We start from the raw sequence: 21,978 nt of genomic DNA on the forward strand, positions 1-21,978 counted from the left end.
GTATTTTAAGTGTATTTTGATGCAATACATTCAAATAAATATGAATAAATGCGAATTTATGGACATATTCTATCGCCCTAAACCTAAAGTGCTAATTTGATCTTGTGTATTTTTCTGTAAAGCACCATTCTACCATATAGAGAGTCGTTGGTTTGAATCCCATCGAAGAAATGTGGTAACATCTAATATATTTTTCGCATAAGGTTTAAATTACCGTCATTCAGTCATTGACAAGAAAAACAGCTATGTGATCGTACCACCCTCAGAAAAAAACCGCCCACCGAGGAGAAAATGCAGTTTCCAGCTGGATGAGGGAAATATTCTTGTTTCATTTTTTGGTTGTATTTCACAAAAGTTTTTGACAAAACTGGTTTTTGCAGAAAATATTTCAGAATTGAAGACATTTCTTTTTGCTAAAGGAGTAACCGATGATTTACTCTCACGCTGTCGCATACTTTATTAATGCTCTACCCGGTAAAAATCGTTTACTCATAATGGGTACTTTTTCTTTGCTTTCTCTTTCTCTCTGCTGAAAAATTATTTAAATGAGCAAATCCACTTATTCTTCCAAAATGGGTAAATTTTTCAGCAGGGAAAAAGAGAAAGCAGAGAAAAAGTATCCATTAATGAGTAAACGATTTTTAGCGGTAAAATCATCATTCAGTGTTGCGTGTTGATTAATTTGTTCCATGTGTAATGCTGATTCCATCATAACACAAGTGTGGATAATGTTCCGCTGACAGAACGGCAGCACCTCCCATGTAAACAGAAAGAAGATCGATCATATGGTCATGTAAACAATCGTTCGAATCTGGTCGAACATTTGAGAAGTTCTTCAACTGCATTGTAGTTTGACATCCATGTGTTTATGAAGGTAGAAAAGAATATAATATTAGGTAGAGTACCTACGTAACAAATCCATCTTTGATGCATATTTGAGATTGTTTTTACTTATCGCTATGATCTATCCGCTGTGCTGGTATTAAAAACTGACTGACTCGACACTAGACACTGAAGACGACCTTACTGTTGAGGTCGAAATACGTATCTGTCAAGGTACAATCAAGTGGTGGAATTAAATGGGAAGGTACAAACTCGTCTTATGACAAGTGAAGACATTCCACTAAAAAGCTCAACATAAGTTTCTTATTTATGTATGCCAATTGTATCGTAATTATTTATTCTTGAACTTGGTCATTCAGCGCGTAGTTTAGTTTATCATGAAATGCATACTTCATAAGATTTACCTCGAAAATGTTTGGTTTTACGGAATAGTCTGCTCAACTGACTCCTTTTGTATTCAAATAAATGCCAATGTGTCTGATGTGCAGTTTAAAGAATGAAAATTTAAAAATCTTTTTGGTGAATTGAATCTCCAGATATTTTTCTAAAAAGCTCTTTTAGTGAAAATATTCTATAACTCTCGACAATTTCATATATTTTGCACATTTATGGGGCTGATCGAACTTCAGTTTGCGGGAAGTAGGCGCGGATTGGATTTTAAGCCGCTCAAAAGGGTTGTCTTATTTGTTTTAAGGTCACTCCTGACTGAATCCAAGTTCCAAAGTGCTCACGTTTTCGGGGGCACACCACTCGATTCAGAGGCGGCGCACAACTGTCATTTTTGTTGATTTAGCTTTGCTGCGTCGCAGCATGCGTGAAATAAGGTACCCCGGGGCAAGTGGGACCTAAAAAAACGCTAGTTCAGAAAAAATGTTAACGCATTCTTAGAAAACAGGGTATTTCAGGACATTAACCACGGATACGTCATCATATGCTTCCGTTGTTGAAGTGTGGACTTGTTGTAAGCCATTTATTCAGTTACAAAAAATATTGGTAGTGACAGAAATAAATTTACCTGTGGGACCCACTTACCCCTTCAAACGGGGCAAGTGGGACCTATTCTGCTTTATACTGTCGAACGAAACTAATTTGAAGAATGTAGATATAATGTTCATGTAATTTCTGAGTTATAGTATTTCATATCATGGATGGAGGTTTATTGCTTGTCAGACTTTTGTTTTTGCAAAAAAGGGATAACAATGTTAGCAGATATAAAAACAAGACAACACCCGGTTCACTGTTTAACTGACTGTTGCCTGGCTTCTATTAGCTTACTTTCTTAACAAATGTGTTAGATGGAAAGTATAAACAAATCTTTGTTCACTTTTCGAATGAATGTTTCTCTGTTTGGAACACAAATTAGTACATAAATTAGAACTTCAAAAGGAACGTTTTTATTCAGGCGATGCGCAGTGTTTTAAATATGTAATAGAACGAAATGGCCAATTTATGTCTTAAGCACTTTATTTAAGTAAAAATCTGTGAATCTGATGCGAAGTTCAAAAATAACAAAACACAAGACAAAACCTGTTGATCTGTTGTAGAATAAATAGATTATTTGCACTGTAAACGGAAAATTTCGTATATTCATTGCGCTTTCCTAATTTTCAGAATTTACACATACACATTTGGTAAATCAACTGTACACTACTTCTTAACAACGGAATCAACGATATCAGCTGCATTTGATTCAAATCCATGTGATATATGAGTGTCGTAATTATGTTTCACTAGACAACAATCTAAAAATAGGTTAAATGGCTCTATCGAAAATGTTGTTCAAATATGTCCCACTTGCCCCATGTATGTTTAAACTCAAGGGCAAATAAAAATTGCCGATTTTGGCTTTAATCAAAACTTTTTAATCGTTTTCGATGTCACACAATTATTTAAATGCTCAAAATATTCACTTTCCACATCAATGATGAATTTATAAATGACTATTTTGTTGTAAATCCATTGAATTAAAATAAAAGTAATAGATTTTGCCGGTAGTTCAAAGTCATGATTGAACAATACCATTAGTATGGTGCCGTAAATGTTTTTGATTCCTAATATTTTTATGTCAGGTGAATTCGTTGATAGTTCTGCTTCATCTTTCTAGAACATTGTTATCATTAAAAACGTTCACCGATTAATCGGCAGCCATAGTACCCACTTACCCCGTATTTTCACTTGCCCCGGGGTACCTTAATAAAAATGACAGTTGTGCGTTGTTTCCGTATCGAGTGGTGTGCCCCCGAAAACGCGAGCACTTTTGAACTTGGATTCCGTCAGGAGCGACCTTAAATGCTTTCTGGGATAGTAGATGGTGAAGTGCGTATGTACGTATGTGTACGTACGTATGTGTATATAGAGGAAGGTGGTCGGTTGTCGGCACTGATCGGTTGTCTTCTGACTTTTGACAGATAGTAGATATGGATATTTTGACATATGTCATAAATGCACGATCTTTTTTGCCGACTACCGATCCAAATAGATGCCTAAGTTTCGTTTAACAAAGAAAATATGTTTTTATTAAGTGAGAACCTACTCAGAAGTTTTTTTTTCCGGTTATTTGCTTAGTATTACAAATCGAAGTAGAACGATCAAAAAGGCACATTTATTACGTACCTATTTACAAAGTAAATTTAGTCTATTTTGTTATTCCATATTCCGTACCGTTCGCAATTAATCTTTTATTTTCACTTTTCAAAATGATTTCTGAGTTTGGTTGTCGTCTCCCAAACATGGTCGGTTGTCGGCACTCCTTTTTCTAAGAAAATATCAAGCCGAATCAAAGTTAATTGTCTAATTGCTGTGAGAGAAAATGACAATTTTTGATAGCTTAATAAAACATGCTGACCCCACATATATGGGTCACTTTGTAACAATAATTAGTCACTCCTATTTGCATGTTGGTTAAATGGAAATGACTCATATTAGTGTATGACCCATGATTGTAGGGTCAGTGTATAATGTATTTTAACGTAATTATTTTCATTGCAATTTACAGAGTAAATTTTGATCTTTTCAGCCATAACGGCAACAGTTCATATTTTTCCGTTTTTAATGGTTTTTTGGGGATGCCGACAACCGACCAAGGATCAGCGTCAGCTTCTTGGCACAACTGCTTGAAGCAGTTGGACTTGATGACTTAGATCTCCCGTTCGAAAGCTGCTCTAGCTTCCCGGAAAACTATCTTACGCTCTTCTCTTACCGTTGACCTAGACCTTGCCCTCTGAAAACGTCTCCTAGCCCTGAGACAGGCAGCACGAAGGTTGGCAAGAGATTCGTTCCACCAGTAATTTGGGTGTCGGGGCTCCGCGCCTGGTGTCCAAACGCCATGCATTTGAAGCATCGCTCCATCTCTTTGGTGACCCGCGGAGTGAGTCTCAACGGGCACACCGACCATCCGACTCTCACCTTGCCCACCTCCACCATTTTGTTGGCAGCAACTGCTGGTAATCGTATGCCTGCTACTTGTGTACCACCGTACGCTTTCCTCAGCCGGATCGTCATCTACATTGCGAGACAAGAGCCTCCCTCAGTTCGACATCCGACGTAATCTCGTCCAGGTCTCTGCACTCGACTACTGCCCCCTATGTAAGAGCTCTTACGTTTGCTTCACTGCCCAAGGAATTGGCAACGAGCTTCCGGAAGGCCGAGCTTTTGATTGTTGGATCCTTCTTCAGCTCGAACAGCAACTCCCCCTTCTGGGTACGCCTAGTCCTCACTACTTTCTCTCCCAAGTCCTTGAGATCCGGGTTTTCTCTCACTTTCCTTAGGATTGCTGCATACGTCGTCCTATCGCTCGCTCTCCTGAGGAGATCGACGTTTTTCTTTCTTCTTCTGTTCCTTCTTCTTTTCCACAGTCACATTCTGCTTCTTCCTCTTCTCTCGCTGGCTATCCACGGTTTGCCAATCACCGTTCTTGGTGCCATCCTTAAGTACGCTAGCTCAATCGTGCACGTTCCGCTGCTTCTTCGGGACTTGCTGCTCTCCTGGCGAGTCCCTGCTTCGCTTCTCCGTGCGAATATTTTGGATGCTCATTGATGTCTGCTGTATGCTCCGCTCCCTCTCTCAGCGTTTTTTCAGCTGCTTCAGCTCGTCTTTTGAGCGCGTTCTGTTCGTGCTCGGCAGCTTTAACGGCGGATTTGATGCTCGTCACTAGAACGTTTATCTTAGTGTGGACATTGTGTTTGTCCTTCACGAAGTCATAGAGCTCGTTGACTCGCTTCCGCATCTCCATCAGGTTGGACCTCCCAAGTTGTAGTTCCTCCTGAATAACACTACTTGCCGATTTTGGTGTGGATACCCTATTCTTGGATCCTAGCTCCTGTTAGCCTGCCTGGTTCTCAGAAGTGCTAACCTGCTGGTACTTGTTACTGCTGCCGGCGCCATCACTGGAGATCGCTGCAGCTTCCCACTTTTTGCGAAAACAATCGCTCCGCCTGCTCCTTCGTTGTTTTTTGTATTCGTTTCCATGTTAAAAGGGTCCCCCCTCCGGGCCGTTATCTCTACCTGTTGTAGATAGTCGCCTTTTGTGATCCCATAGGTGCCTTTGTAAACAGTGAGGTCCATGCAAGGGCTGACTCCGGTGCCTTAGGGCTGATGCCCACGTACCGGTTTTTTAAGCTGCGTTGTCGCCGCGTCCACGCAAGGTACCCAGCATCAAATGTAGTCGTGCACACGTATACGTGTGCATTGCTCTATTTGATGCTGGGTACCTTGCGTGGACGCGGCGTTAACGCAGCTTGAAAAACCGCTTAGTGGACACCGGCCCTTATAGCACCGTGTTCAGAGCCGGATCGACGTAGATCAGGAATGTTACATCTGAACCTACTACCAACCAGTATAGGTGACAGGCGTTGAGCATTACCGGAGGCCTGCCAGGTTGTTTACCGGGACGGAGGCAGTCGAACCATTAGCCTGCATGCCATTTCAAAAAGATGTCACTATTTTTTACTCAGGAAACAGAATAGCTCGACTGTCAGCCCATATAATTCTATCCAAAAACCAAGAATCGTTCAATGTAGTTTTCCGTGACCAGTATACCATAATCAGGATCTTACTGGTATGAATCCTGATGTGCCGGTTGGCACTCCTCTTGGGCTCGTGTGCTGTGAGCGGCGCACGGTCGCTGTGATACGGCATGCTTGCAGACACATGCAGCTTTTTATAGAGGTTCAACAGAGCCCACTGTCAAACCCCACCACATTCTAGACAGGCTCCCTAACTCGGAGTGGCCATGGGGAGGGATCGTCAAGCCTTTGGACAAAGTCCCTGCTGCCCCCCCTGTGTGTGTGTATGTGTACAAATTTTGTAGACACACTTTTTGGAACTTAGCATTACCCGAATTTTTTCGACGGGGACTCTTGTTTCATTGTTTGCTATTGAAAATTGGCCAGATCGGACTATGGGCTCAGAAGTTATGGCCAAAATACTATTTTTTATGTCCAAAACACGCTAAAATACTCATTAATATTTTCTTAGTATTTTTTGCACGAGAAAGGCACCAACAACGCTAGGTGGATTAATCTGGGTGTTTTATAAATAAAAAGTATATTTTTTATTTGTTTACACTTACAAATTCACAAAATGATAACAAAACAAATGAATAAACGTATCGACGCCTTAGTTAACCTATTTCGTTGCCTATATCCGCTTCGTGGATCCGACAGGTTATATCATGAAAGCGTCGGAACTGGTTCATAAACATTGTAAAAGTTGAATTGAAAAACAAATTCAACGGACATGTAATGAATACTTCTATTTGTGTTACCACATATCAACGTCAGCAACAATGTCCATTACATAGTCATACACTAATCGCCGCACAATTTATGCTGTTATGGAAAACAAAACTTCAAGCAGCAGCAGCAGCGAGTGAACCTTTTGATGAAGTATTTTCATTCGGCCTAGAGAAGGTCTCTTCAGGTTATGCTGAAACTAACGTCAATATAGTCAGGCAGGCCGATACTGCCTCGCCAGGTGACGCGACGGGTTACGTCTATGTATGTACAAAATCTCTCGACCGTAGAGCAATAGTGAAACTTTCACCTTATACCAAGTTTGCCCCTATAAAGTTGCTTTTGGTGTGTGCTTTTTTCGTTATATATGAACCATTTGCTGCCGGCATGTGCGAAGTGAGCGACAACGCCGAGCGACTTGTTGATGGGACACGCGTTCAGCAGCAAGCAGTGTTTAGCTTGTTACGGGTACCAAGTACCAAACATACCACACTGTTTAGTGTTTCTTTTTTCGTATACTAATTCAAATGGTGGAATAAAACCATACAAATAAAAAAAGTGGTAGGTAATAATCATCGTCTGGCTTTGATGTTGACTCTGTGGTTGGTTATGATAGGTGGCTACCATGTTTATATGTAGTCCAATCAACAACGAAACATTTTACATCAATGAAGAGATATGCTCCGATGAAAATGTTGATTAACCTTTTATGAAAGAGTTGCTATTTTCAAGACACAGCAGTTGATTCTGGATGGGGAATTTTTAATCATTATTTTTTTGTCTCTAAATGTTTGATTTCGTGCGGTTTCACATCTTCTGCGTTGGAACATTTTCTATACAAACTTGTAGTTTGATTTATTTTCATTAGGAAGGTGCCCTTATTCTTTAAACATTAAGGATGTGCCCTTACTCTTGCTTTTGACGATGTACAGGAAACACGTAATAGGCAATGCAACAACATATGGAATATTGATATTTAAAATTTAAAAAAAAATGGCAGTTAAACGTTAAGAGTAGTAAAATCATCAATGATTGTGCTAATCGTAATTTATACGATAGAAGTCATAAAATACTTTTTATTAAAAACGGAGATAATTGTAATAAGAACACAAGACAAAAATAGATTAGTTAGATCTGGCTAAATCCAATCCATTTATCTTTTTCCCTTTTTTTTTAGAAAATTTCAATAAATTTATTTATCGGACCATATTTCAGTGATTTTTATTCTTTGTGATAAGCTTTATAAGCTTTGAAGAAATAGAGAAGTTTTTGTAAAATATTTCAAATCAATGCAGAGATTATAGCAAAGGAAAGTTCATAGCAGAGCAAAAAAAAAATGACTTCTTTTTTGCTGATGCTTAGGACAAATCAGAATCATAATTTGTTAATTGGTCAGTTATATGGAGTGGGGCAACCAACGAACGTTTAGTGTCCTTCACAATGCCAAAAATCTTAATTCCTATAAGAAATAGAGATGTCTGAGATATGATATATTTTATTATTTACTTGTCATGAGACGAGTTAGTACTATCCCATTTAATTGTTTTTTAATTGTAAATTTTCACTCAGTGATCTATTGACTACCGCTTCTACCTTACAGGCAGGAGCTCGTGGGTTCAATCCCAGACTCGTTTCTATAAAAAAAAATGTGGCATGAACTACATCACTTTCCTTGGTGAATCCTCGATCTATGCTTCAGTTTATCCGTATTCAATAAACAAAACTTCCTTTCCGTGGTATTGTGGGGATGCAGAGGAATTCTCAGCATCTAGTAGCAACAACAACTACACACTAACGTTCCCCTGCTTTCCAAACTAACTGTAAGGACTAAGCTGGCAACGTTATTGATCTACTTTTGTGACCTGCTGAAACTTCGAGAATAGATGGTATATCCCAACATCTACTCACTTAGATCGCAGTGCAATTTACTCTAGTTCTAATCAATCACGGAGTAGCAACCATTGGCATGTTCAGTCAGATTTTTGTTCTGATTCAGTTACTGTTATCGATTCCGATCTTCTGCTATGATTCAATTGGAATGATCCTTTTTCAACACATAACTTGTCTGAACTTTCAGAAGCTTATGTCACGTTATTAAATATTTCAGCATTCCAATATGGTAAAGTTTTCTAATGTTTGAAATTTCCACGAGCTCCAATATAAGAAGTAATGCTAATTTCCTTTCCGCTTGAACGTAGACAGCTTTCGAATTCCAGTCGCATCCTGGAAAAATTAATTTAAAATTAATTCTAACACTGTGGGTGGCTGACAGTGCGGGATCTTCGGCACCGAATAGAATAGAGCGGTTGTGGTGTAGCCACACGGCAAAACCATTTCACTTTCTTGTGGTGGCTGCTTGTTTGCGTCTCCCGCAGGCCGCCCGTACCGCATTCCATCGGTGGCCTCGCCACGCCATGCCACACCGGCATTTGTGCCCTATTTACCGTTTATACAACTTTGGTATCGTAACAGATTTTTCTTTCGTTCGCGCGCCGCGTCTCACGCAATACCTTGGCGGCAATGTCTTTTTTCGCTACCAATTGGGTATGAAGTGAAACGCGAAACAATTCGTTATAGTATTTCATTTTCGTCTGGTGGCTGGGTTTAATTTTCTTCTTGCTTCATTATTTTGGGAACGCTATCTTGTTGTGGAGTGAGATGAAAAACAAAATCGCTGTTTTAAGACCATTGTAATAAATAAAAATATATTCCAATCAAATTTATGAAAAAAAATAAATAATAATTGATCAGATGCGATTGATATCAGATGCGATATTGATCATTATGCGATTGATATTGTAGTATCGGAATTCGTGAAGACAGTATCTTAAATTAATCAAAAATCTTCGGGGTGATCTTCGTGATTCGTGATTATCTAAAAAAAATCTAAATCTGAAACAATGGAAGATAGTAAAATCTATATGCTGTCTCAAAAATATCAACTGAAAATAAACAAAATAATTAGCATTAGATGGAATTTGCGCCAACTGGAACAAATGTTGGCAGCACCCTCCCAGATTTCATAGACTTATTGAAGACTTTGTCAAAAATGCTACTTTTCACTTCGTTTTTTCCAAAATTGATCTTGACTATTATTTAAAAAGGTTTAAATTTATTCTACCGGTTTTTGGATAGAGCATGAGCATGATTAACTGCCCATGGCAGCTACTCCATTATTGTCAGGTCAGCTGTAATTAAACAGAGAACCAACAGACTAACATTATCCAGAGGCGCGGCCACGTCCCGAGACGTGGGTAGGATAAAAACTGGATTACCAAATCTATGGAATACTTTTATGCAATTTTAGTGACTTTCCGAAGCCCCTCTCGGATCTCAAGAGATTTTTTTGGAAAACATCAGATAAATTATAAAACTCCCTATGACTATTAGGACATTTCTAAAAAACATGTCTTCAAACATTTTTAGGAATTTCCAGAAGTGATTATGGATTTGTAAATTTTTGTAAATTTTGTAAAATATTGGATGATGTCAAGCAATTATCACTAACTTCTGGGATTTCGAACCACTAGAAATCTCAAGAAATTTCACCACAATCCTATGATACCAGTAAAGCTTATGATCGTCCAAGAATCTTTAAGGGTGTTCAGTACTATTTATGGATTTTCAGAAATCTCAAGAACAATGTTCCTCCGAATTACGGACTTTTTTCTATCTAACTTCTAATATTTCTTGCAATCATAGGTATTTTGTGGTTCCTACAGATTCCAACAAACTCTTGGAACTTTCAGAATTCTTCTTCTCATAGACCTGCTACCAGACATCCGGATGTCCTAAATGATCATCAGCTTCAGCTCGCTGTTGGCAAACCGAGTTGGCTAAGTTATTCCTGCTTTGTCTATCTGACTGAAAGTCATCATCATAGGCAAAGAGGAGCAGAGAAAAATACAAAACAAAATAATCACACTCAGCAAATGTTGTTGATGAATTGCGCCACTGGCTACAATTATCATAAACTGCTTCATATTCGCATATTCTGCGATTGTTCTCTCATATGTCTAGTTTCTCAACTTTTGGAGATGAGCTCAGCATTCTAGTGACTACCGCTTCTGCCTTATAGACAGGAGGTCTAGCATAGACTACATCACTTTTCTAAGTGAATCCTTGGTCTATATTTCTGTTCATCTACCTTACCGAGTTAACGAAATCTCCTTTCCGTGATATCGTGGGAATGCAGAGGTTTTCTCGGTCTCTAGTAGCAACAATAGTACTTACACTAACATTCCTCTCCTCTCCCAACTGACTGGAGCCGTAGGTATAGTAAATACCAACCTTTATTCATTTGGATCGTAGCGCAATTTACACCAGTTCTAACCAGTTACGAAGAAGCAACCATTTACAAGCACAGTCAGTCTTAGCTTAGTTAAGCTAAGTTATATCCTTAACCCTTTTGTTACCGACAAAAAAAACACCCTTACGTTACCGACAGGGTACCCGGGTACCCACGGACTTAAAATGATCATAACATAGTCAGTTTTTCACCGATTTAGACGATTTTGGTTGCTACGGATGCAGGAACTTACCCGCTATTCGATACATGTAACAGAGAACCGATTCGGATTACCTGGTAACCGGAATTCCGGATTAACTGGGCCAAGTGCCAAAGTATGTGTGAATTGAAGATATATATTCAACCAAATGAAGATTTCTTGCGTGATGACTAATAAACTTCGTTGGAAATTTAAAGAATATAACTTAACTACGTTACAGGACCATTCTATGAATTAATCCCGGAACGGTTATTCCGGAAACAGGTTCCCGTCGGGCCTAAAGTGGCCACAAACTTATTCTAAAGAAATCCTGGCAATATGGGTATCAAAACTCATGAAATTGTTTCGGAAGCATGATCCGATAAGTAATTGGACCATATGATGCATTAACAACGGACCGGTCATCCTGGAACAGGTTCCCGTGGGGCCTAAAGTGGCCACAAACTCATTCTGAAGAAACCCTGGCAATATGGGTATCAAAATTCATGAAATTGTTTCGGAAGCATGATCTGATAAGTAATTTGACCATTGGATAGATTGACAATGGACCGGTCATCCTGGAACAGGTTCCCGTGGGGCCTAAAGTGGCCACAAACTCGTTTTGAAGAAACCCTGGCAATATGGGTATCAAAATTCATGAAATTGTATCGGAAGCATGACCCGATAAGTAATTGTACCATAGGATGGTTTGACAACGGACCGGTCATCCTGGAACAGGTTCTCGTGGGGCCTAAAGTGGCCACAAACTCATTCTGAAGAAACCCTGGCAATATGGGTATCAAAATTCATGAAATTGTTTCGGAAGCATGATCTGATAAGTAATTGGACCATTGGATAGATTGACAATGGACCGGTCATCCTGGAACCGGTTCCCGTGGGGCCTAAAGTGGCCACAAACTCATTTTGAAGAAGCCCAGGCAATGTGGGTATCAAAATTCATGAAATTGTCTCGGAAGCATGATCTTTTGGGTTGTTAGGCCATAGGATGGTTTGAGAATGGACCGGTCATTCTCACAAGGGTTTCCGAGGGGACCCTCATTTAGAGGAAACACTTGCTCTCTTCTTTGACCGTTATTTCTTGTCAAAAAGACTTAAAAATTCTTGACAGGTACTCAGAAATGATTTATAATGAACCACAGACGCTGTAAGTATCATTGGTGTTTGCTGAAGAATTTACAAAAATAAAAAGAACGACTGAAATTTTCAAAAAAATTTATGGATGCAAAATGGGTCAAAAACGTGACAAAAGCGGAACGTGATGAAATCGGATCGAAAATGTGATAAAGTCGGAGGTAGATAAAATCGGGGAGTGACAAAATCGGGTCAACACTGTGTAACTTTTCACTTCTCTCTTCTCATTTCCCTCATTTCACTTTTCACTTTTTACTTTCAATTTCTCACTGCTCACCATTCAGCCTGATGACCCAACATCAGTCCCATCTTCTTGGAAAAACATGTTTCCGAAAATATTTCAAGAACTGTGATGCCAAGGTGTCTTCTAAATGAGTTTGTGGCCATTAAAGGCCTTTCGGGAACTTGTTCTAGCATGACTGTTCTGGTTGATATCCATCCTATGGTTTCAACTTTATGAATAACATGTTTCAGGAAAAATTCCAAGAATGTTGATACCCATATTGCCAGGGTTTATCCTAAATGAGTTTTTGGCCCCTGCTGGCCTTCCGGGAACTTGTTCCAGAATGACCGTTCCGGTTGATATCCATCCTATGGTCTCAACTACATGGAAACGTGTTTCCGGAACAATTACAAGAATTTTGATACCCATATTGCCAGGGATTCTACCAAATGAATTTATGGTCACTGTAGGCCCTCCGGGAACCTGTTCCAAAATGACCATTCCGGTTGATATCCATCCTATGGTCTCAACTACATGGAAAACATGTTTCCGGAACAATTCCAAGAATATTGATACCCATATTGCCAGGGTTTATTCTAAATGAGTGTTTGGCCCCTGCGGACCCTCGGGGAACCTATTCCAGAATGACCTTTCCGGTTGATATCCATCCTATGGTCTTAACTACATGGAAAATATGTTTCCAGAACAATTCCAAGAATTTTGATACCCATATTGTTAGGATTTATTCTAAATGAGTTTTTGGCCCCTACGGGCCCTCCGGGAACCTGTTATAGAATGACCGTTCCGGTTCATATCCATCCTATGGTCTGAACTACATGTCTCCGGAAAAATTCCAAGAATTTTGATACCCATATTGCCAGGTTTATTCTAAATGAGTTTTTGGCCACTACGGGCCCTCCGGGAACCTGTTACAGAATGACCGTTCCGGTTCATATCCATCCTATGGTCTCAACTACATGGAAAACATGTTTCCGGAACAATTCCAAGAATTTTGATACCCATATTGCTGGGGGTTTATTCTAAATGAGTTTTTGGCCACTACGGGCCCTCCGGGAACCTGTTCCAGAATGACCATTCCGGTTCATATCCATCCTATGGTCTCAACTACATGGAAATTATGTTTGCGGAACAATTCCAAGAATTTTGATACCCATATCGCTAGGGTTCATTCTAAATGAGTTTTTTGGCCCCTACGGACCCTCCGGGAACCTGTTCCAAAATGACCGTTCCGGTTCATATCCATCCTATGGTCTCAACTACATGGAAATTATGTTTCCGGAACAATTCCAAGAATTTTGATACCAATATTGCCAGGGTTTATTCTAAATGAGTTTTTGGCCACTACGAGCCTTTCGGGCCCTCCGGGAACCTGTTCCAGAATGACCATTCCGGTTCATATCCATCCTATGGTCTCAACTACATGGAAATTATGTTTGCGGAACAATTCCAAGAATTTTGATACCCATATTGCTAGGGTTTATTCAAAATGAGTTTTTGGCCACTACGGGCCCTCCGGGAACCTGTTCCGGAATGACCGTTCCGGTTCATATCCATCCTATGGTTTCAACTATATGAATAACATGTTCCCGAAACAATTTCAAGAATTTTGATACCCATATTGCCAGGAATAAATTTGCGGCCACTATAGGGCCCACGGGAACCTATTCCGGGATGTCCGTTCCGAGTCCATATGATCACGTGGTCCTAATACGTTGGGAAGTCATAATCCTCGAAATTTCTGCGAAACTGGTAGCTCAGGGTACAAGAAATCATCATTTGGATTCTATAAGATCAACTTCTCCATTTTTGAGACATGGTCTAGCAAATCCGGAACTCCGGTAACCAGGTAATCCGGATCGGTCCTATGTGACATGGAACGGATAGAGGATAAATTTCTTAATCCATAGCAAACGGAATCGTCCAAATCGGTTGAAAACTGACGAAGTTATGGTCATACCAAAACGTGGGTACCAGGTACCCTGTCGGTACGTTACAGGGTAAAAATATTCAGAAGCCCTCCCCAAGCCCCCTTACTGGATTTTCATTTTCGTACCACCCAAACCTTAATTTTGCCGAGTTTGAAGATGTCACGGAGTTTCAATTTCCTGCGATGTTCAGAACCCTAAAAAAATTTCACTTGAAAACGAAAAAGGTACCCGGGTACCCTGTCGGTAACAAAAGGGTTAATAAGATATTCAACTTTTGATTAATTCACAGTCAGCCTGTCAATTCTTATAAAATTTCAGAAATTCTCTGAGCCTTCCTGAACTAACAATAATAAATACGTACTTCCAGAAAGTTTTAAACCATTTTATGGAAGAGCTGATACCATTAGAAACTTCAAGACTTCTTGGAAAATCCCAATATTGAGCACTTTTTGGAATAAAAAGAATAATTCCTCATAAACTCTGAGGAACCTTACGGAATAGGTATCTCCTTTACAATTCCTGGAAACCCCTACGATTTTTAGTTTAACCTCTGATAAACTTTCAAACCTCTGATTAACTTTGAAACGTTTTGATGATATTTTTATAGATCTATAAATTGAAATAGTATTGTTTTTTTATTCCTTTCTTTATTTGTTAGGCACTCTGTGTTACTTAACCGCTACTGTGCCGAGATCTACTGTGGTATTCTGCTGTACAGAATCCACACAGAATCTATTTTTAGATTTTCCATTACCATTATTGTTGTCGTTGCAAGTCCATCTCATTGTGAACCTATTGTGTCCATTTGTCCGTGTCGTGGATCCAATGATCGTTGCGCATTGTTCGGTTGCCATTTATCCGGGTACGTTGGAGGAATGCCTCCGAGAAGAACAATTTGTCAGTCGTCATCAGGCAGTCGCAACGGTTAGAGCGCTCCCCAATACGCTACCGTGTAGGCTGCGCATCCGGCGACTGACGAGGGTTTGGTGGAGGGGCTGGGAATCGAACCCATAACCATTCGCTTGTAAGGCGAACGTGTAGCCAACTACGCTACGGGACCCCCCCGTACGTCTGTTTGTATGTGGTGATAATCTATCGCTCACATAATAAAATCGGTTTTCGTTTGCGACATTCTATAAATCTCCCCAACACTCTTCTCTTTCTGCTAAATATGCTTGGAGAAGCAAAATATTCTACATCTGAGGAAATCCATGTCTTTACACTTGTATTTGTTGCGAGATCAACACTCCGAAAAACGCTTTCAGTATGTCATAGCTCGCTTTGATCGCCGCTTCACTTCGCTTTGCTTATCACCAACCTCTTCGCTTCGCTTCTGTTCGCTCCCAGTATGTCATCAGCCTAAATCAATGTGCCTATCGATAAGGCGCTGGTTGGATTGAATAGCTATTTAAACAACTTTTGTAAAGATGGTAGTATATTCGTAATTCCCAGAGACCTTGATATTAAATAATCTAGAACTAAATTAATCGGTCTTTGATCTGCATGAAATTCAATCGCGTTCAATAATAACATATATTTTGCTTTATGGTGGCTTAATTTTTTAAAATTATTGATGTTTAATATCTTAAAAATTAACTAGATTTATATGGTAGTAAATTTCCCCTGATTTGGAAAATGTATTGGAGGTAACCATTTTCCCTTCGAATGGACTCGAACCCATGACCTTACAGTTTCGAACCCTACATGGGTTCGAGTCCCATCGAAGGGAAAGTGGTTACCTTCAATACATTTTCCAAATCATTATCTTCCACATAACGTACATATGAGTTTTCAAAACATTGTAAATTAACGTCCAATTCGTGTGGTTTAATCCCCGGAAATAGGCAATTAACTTTGATTGAACTGAGTAAATTTCCACTAAATTGCAAAAAATATATGCAATAATTCGCACAAATTAAACCCATAGTCCGAAGATGATTACTATGTATACTTAAAAGTTATATTGGTAATTGGAACTGTGTAACTTAAAATGTGTATTAGCGGACTGATTATATAGCAGAAAGTGCTTAAGCATCCGAAGTTTAAATTTGCATGGTAGCACCTTATAGTGATCCCGAGCAAGACCGATGACCTCAATAACAGAAATTGGGATGAAGTAGCCTTGCATAAGGGGTAAAATACCAAAAGCTTATACGCATAATACTTGAGGCATAACATGCTTAGGTATTTCAATATCAAAAGAATAATAATAAATATTATAATTGGTTATGCATTCGGTGTTGAAATAGAATTTAAAAACATGTTATGGCTCAAGTAATGTTCATACTAATTTTTGGTATTATCACTTTACTATTTTACAAGTTTACTGGGCTAGTTCATAACGAAGTATGGTATCAATAACAGAATTCCTACGTATTATTAAGCCAATTTCACCTGCTCGGGGAGCGATTTTCTTGCGCATATTTGTGCTTCTACGAGAACGCTACAATCTAAATTTTCTTGAAAAATTTGGTTTTTATTCTCTACTTCGTAATGATTAGAAAATGAACAACATTATCGCATGATTTTTTTTTGCTATTTTATGCATTCTGTATTGGAAACAAACAAACAAAATTTAAAAAAGAAAATCATTTCTGCGGATAGTTTTTTTTTAAGGTTTAACGATGGCCATTAAAGGATTAAAAAAGAGTTCCCTAAATGTTCCTTTACGTAATATATGTTGCATAGAAACAGTTTTCATTGAATAAATTTTATTGACCACCCATTTGTATGAGAATTTCCCATAGTGCGTTGGTTTGTGCGTATGCTTTGATCAAGCTGTAGTTGAAATACTTGCTCTGTATTCTCAACACGCAGATGGGATCACTTACCGGCCTCCAGCTAATGATTCGATGCTGCGGCTTACCAAGCACTACGAAACCGATTCCATGCTTTGCATTCTTGCCACCACCATACTTGAATGAGGTATCCACAATTACTTGTGGGCTTCGTGGCCATACGGTTAGCGACGTCAATCGTCTAAACGCATGTGCTACTAGTTTTATTAGCTCGTGCAGGTCCATGCAGAGTTCTAACGTTCCAAGTACCAAGGTTCCCATCAGTTTACTACGTTAAACTTTGCTGATTCGTCAATTTTGTATTTTTGGTTACATGTTTCGGGGTTAATTATTTGTTTTTCGATATGCTGCTGTCTTACCAGGGCTGCGATATCTAGCAACATGGTGGGTTTGTCATCTTAGGAATAGCTGACGTAGAACCGAATTTCTCGATTGGGCGGCTACGAGTCAGACGCTTTTACGAGTCGCCCCTAACATGGGGAATAGACTCTTATGCAGATTTGATTAGAGTCCCCCCACTTTGGAACTGGACTTGTGCGCTTTAGACGGCACACAGTCGCTTTGGTACGGCTTGCTTGCGGATATATGCAAATTTTATTTAAAAAAAATCAAAGCCCAGTGTCAAACCTCACCAAATCCTAGGCAGACCCCGCAGGTCGAAATACAACAATCCTCCAGCTACACTACCAGCTAAGTACGCAACTCTTAACTTGCCTCGATTGTCATTAGCAGACCAGTGGAAGCGTGAGAATTGGAACTTGTGATGACCAGAGCTATGTTGTACGCCCCTACCCAGATGTAAACTAACCACTTTTTAGTACGAAATTTAAACATATTTTTGCTTATTCACATGTGGACCGGATTCATTCGTGTTCAAAGATCTGATTTCATTGCTTTTCCAATTTCGGTGACATTTACACAGAGCTCAGATCGATCAAGATTTTCTGCAGATTCCACCAAATTCGTACTTACTTGATACTTACTTGATACTTGATGGGCTACAGCTCTTCGATGAACCTACGCCGAATGGAGTATCCTTCTCCACTGGACTCGATCCTGGGCCAATCGCTTCCAGTCGCCCTGAACATTGAGCGCCCTCAGGTCCTCTTCAACTGCAAAAAGCCATCGTGTACGCGGTCTTCAACGAAGGCTGACGTCGCCCTTCGGTTGACGTTCTTCCGGCATACGAACAACGTGACCAGCCCACCGTAGTCTGCCGTGTTGTATAAGCTTAATAATATCCAGCCCTTTATACACCTGGTACAATTCGTGATTCATGCGACGCAGCCAGATACCGTTCTCCTGTTTACCGCCGAGTATTGTCCGCAGCACCTTACGCTCAAATACTCCGAAAGCTCTCCGATCAGCCTACTTTAACGTCCATGTCTCATGGCCGTATAAAGCCACCGGAAGAATCAGAGTAGTATACAGCGCGAGTTTTGTTTTCGTTTGCAGACTACTACATCCAGCTGGTTACGAAGTCCATAATAAGCCTTATTTGCAGCGGCAATACGCCTTTTCATATCGCGGGTAACATCATTATGGCACGTCACTAATGTTCCAAGATACACAAATTCTTCTACCGCTTCAAATTTTTCACCATCCAGCACCATTTCGCTACCACCACCACTAATGATAATGAACCCACGTTTATTGCCAGCGACCATGTACTTCGTTTTGCTGGTATTGATCGTGAGTCCAATCCTCGCTCTTAACCTCTTAAAAGGCACAAAGGCCTCTTCCATGGCACGGCGATCAATTCCGATAATATCGATATCGTCCGCAAATCCAAGGAGCATATGCGATTTTTTCTCTTTTTCTTCTATCTCCATTTTTCGTGATATTTGAGAGGCTTCAGTAACCTACCTTACCGGGGTCGCGTTACCTACATCGCAATGATGGAGCTGCCACCTTAGGTATAGCTAAATTCATATCTATAGGGTTCAAATTAATAAGCGCTTTGGAGCTTAGAAATTCAATCCATCAGCCTTGAAACTAGTCTACGGTTGTTTCAGTTGGGATTTTATAAATCGAAGATCCATAAAGTACGTAACGCAAAAATTGCCAAATTTCAACCCCTCCCCCCTAGAGGCGTGACGTATTTTGTGGATGGCCCCAAATTGCTGTATTGACCAGCTCTATAAGAAATTAGGTGAAGAATAGATAGTTGATCTAAAAGCCAATTATAGTCGTTTCATTCTCTTCCTACCATTAGTTAAAGTATTCGCAATAATAATGAGAACTAAAGTACAGTGTGGTAGATCCTGTTTCGTAACTCGTAATTAAGACCATCAAGTCAAATATTTATTTTTCATTCGAGCATCAAGAAGTATTTTTGAATGAATGTTTTTATTCACCACGACCTAATAAATAAGGCATATGCTGTTGCAAATTGCTCATAAGAGTAGATCGACTAAATAATAATGAATATGTTACAATTTCTTAGGCATGTATAATTTCCCAAATTGCTCGGTATGTTTTTTTGACTGCGTATGATAGTTGCTAGACGATTTTTTATGGTAGACCTTTTCACTTCTCGCCAAAAATGTTACACAACTCGATCCGCCTGGAATTCAACTTTGTTGTATCCTCTTCATTCGTTAATGCTTAATTGAACGGCGAATGCCATCTTAACGGCATTACCAGCAGACATCGAATTACGACGCCATATGATCGGCCCGGATGTGCCAACACAATTCAGATAGAAATGGAGAGGAAAAACAACAATCCAAACAGGGCACGCATTGGCTGACGATGTGTGTTTTCCTTTCATTTATCGAACGTGGCGCACAGCGCGCCTAGGGGCACATGCGAGAGAGCAGAGACTACAGCCGGGTACCCGTGCGAATAAGTTAGACCTCAGATCCCTATAACCGGCTTGTCTCGCTTTTATTGAGGGTATTTTTACCGACCTGTTATTCAAAAGATCGACTTCGTAAGCTTTGTATAGATCTATCCTAATACATCTAAATCACCTCTTGTTTTCCTGAAAAATTGTTTAACCTGGACTTGGAACCGTCCAAGTACATTGTACGATCAAAAATTTTACACATCTGTTGTAAACATTATCCCATACGTTACCCACATTGTTATTTTGCAATAAAAATGCAAAAGTATAAATATTTGCATTTAATAAAGTCGGACACTATGGAATAAAGAAACTATTTATATATTTGTCCTGGAGCTGATCAACTGATAGTGCAGAGCACTGTTGAACTATCAATCAAGCACCATCGACGGGGGCTGTCTAGCGCGATTGTGATGAAAGATGAAAGGAGCAACGAATGACGCTTGAGACAAGTCTCCAATCGCACACAAACCAGCAACTCAATGGTACTATTACGGACGGCAGCGGGCCATCAACTAGCACATTACCATTTCGAGACATAACGAACGAGCGATTTCAGCCGCACTTGTATTAGACGCTCGCCGAACCATTATGCTCAGCTCCACCACCATGGGAATTCCCATTTGAGTCCGCCGCTGAAACAAGCTTCAACGTGGCAATCGATGCGAAAAGACCACGGACCGGTTGAGTCATATATATTTACTGCTAAAAATGAAATTCCAACCTGTTGCCTATCGCCGCGAAGAAACCGATTGTGCGACCTTGAATGGCCTTGCTCTGCCTCTCGACTGCACCGTATAACTAGCCGCTGTTCACCACCAAACCAAATCAACACCATCAAGCGCCCCCATGCGAACGAAACCAATGAGATTCTAGAATTAAGACCTTAGTATTAAAACTGCACTGCGAAAATTGTGATCCTAATCGAGTGGCCTATCTATCTTGCAGAATGCCGATTCAGGCGCCCCAATGGACAGAATTCCTCAGCTGTCCAGTTTGCTGCAACGAATTTGCAGCAAATCTGCGTCCACCGATCAGTCTAGGATGTGGCCACACCATATGCCGTACTTGCTTGGCGACGCTGCACAGGAAGCAGTGTCCATTCGACCAGGTTAGTATCTCTGTTTTATCGTTGATTGATTTGAGCCTAAATAATTCTAGATAAATATAAAATAATAAAGTGGCGTAATTTGGGCGCAAACTTACCATGAAGATGCTCAGTAATCTTAATCTTCGAGTATAGTTTAACACTCAAACAGTTTATACGGGTTAACAGTAGAGATATGCGCCGGTTCGAGAATCCTTGACGTCGGCATTTGTTGTAATTTTGGTTCGCGACTTTAATTGACATGGTGATATATTTATACCTTACGTCTGTTTCTTCATGAAATTTTTCGTTTTCTGAATTTTGCTGCGAGAATCTTATAAATTTCCCCGAATTATTCTTATGTGTGAATATGCCGGGGAAATAAACAGAAATTTTTCCGGAATATTTCGCATTTTGTAAGTTTTTTTTTCACATTTCCCGGAAAAATCTGTAGAATTTTTTAGAAAAAAAAACGAGCAATGGGTAATGTTTTTAACATAACCGCAAGTAGACGTAGGGCTTGTATACACCTAACGTATTTATATTTAACTTATAACTTTTGGAACTATGGAGTTTGATTATAGGTATTGATATTGGAAACGACAACTTCCATGTTGTGTAGAATTATTAGCAATTTGTTTATTCAAAACTTCTGGAAATAAAACTAATAATTAAATACATAATTAGAATTGCTTTGTTTCTAACTATTAAGCCTTTATTTACTCAAGCAAATGTAGGGCATTTCTAGATCTCTTATTGATGATAGTATTTGAAGTTTAAAAATTCTATTTATAAAATTTTCAGACTTGGGCAAAATGTGCTATTTTAGGGGAACTGTCCTGTTTTCCAAACAAAGAAA

The 21,978-nt window shown here is 39.6% G+C and overlaps 1 protein-coding gene across 10 annotated transcripts in view; it reads left to right on the plus strand.

Annotated features, from left to right (window-relative positions):
* Positions 1 to 21,978, plus strand: part of LOC134211077 (roquin-1) — a 75,328-nt gene that overhangs the window by 21,771 nt on the left and 31,579 nt on the right. For all 10 annotated transcript variants that reach the window (XM_062687668.1, XM_062687667.1, XM_062687661.1 and 7 more), the window contains one exon: positions 20,981 to 21,143. In XM_062687668.1, coding sequence (XP_062543652.1) covers positions 20,982 to 21,143 — 162 coding nt within the window. In that variant the 5' untranslated portion in view covers position 20,981. The remainder of the gene's footprint in view (positions 1 to 20,980; positions 21,144 to 21,978) is intronic.

This window comes from Armigeres subalbatus, chromosome 2 (genome assembly GCF_024139115.2).
Source record: "Armigeres subalbatus isolate Guangzhou_Male chromosome 2, GZ_Asu_2, whole genome shotgun sequence".
Taxonomy (NCBI): Eukaryota; Metazoa; Arthropoda; class Insecta; order Diptera; family Culicidae; genus Armigeres; species Armigeres subalbatus.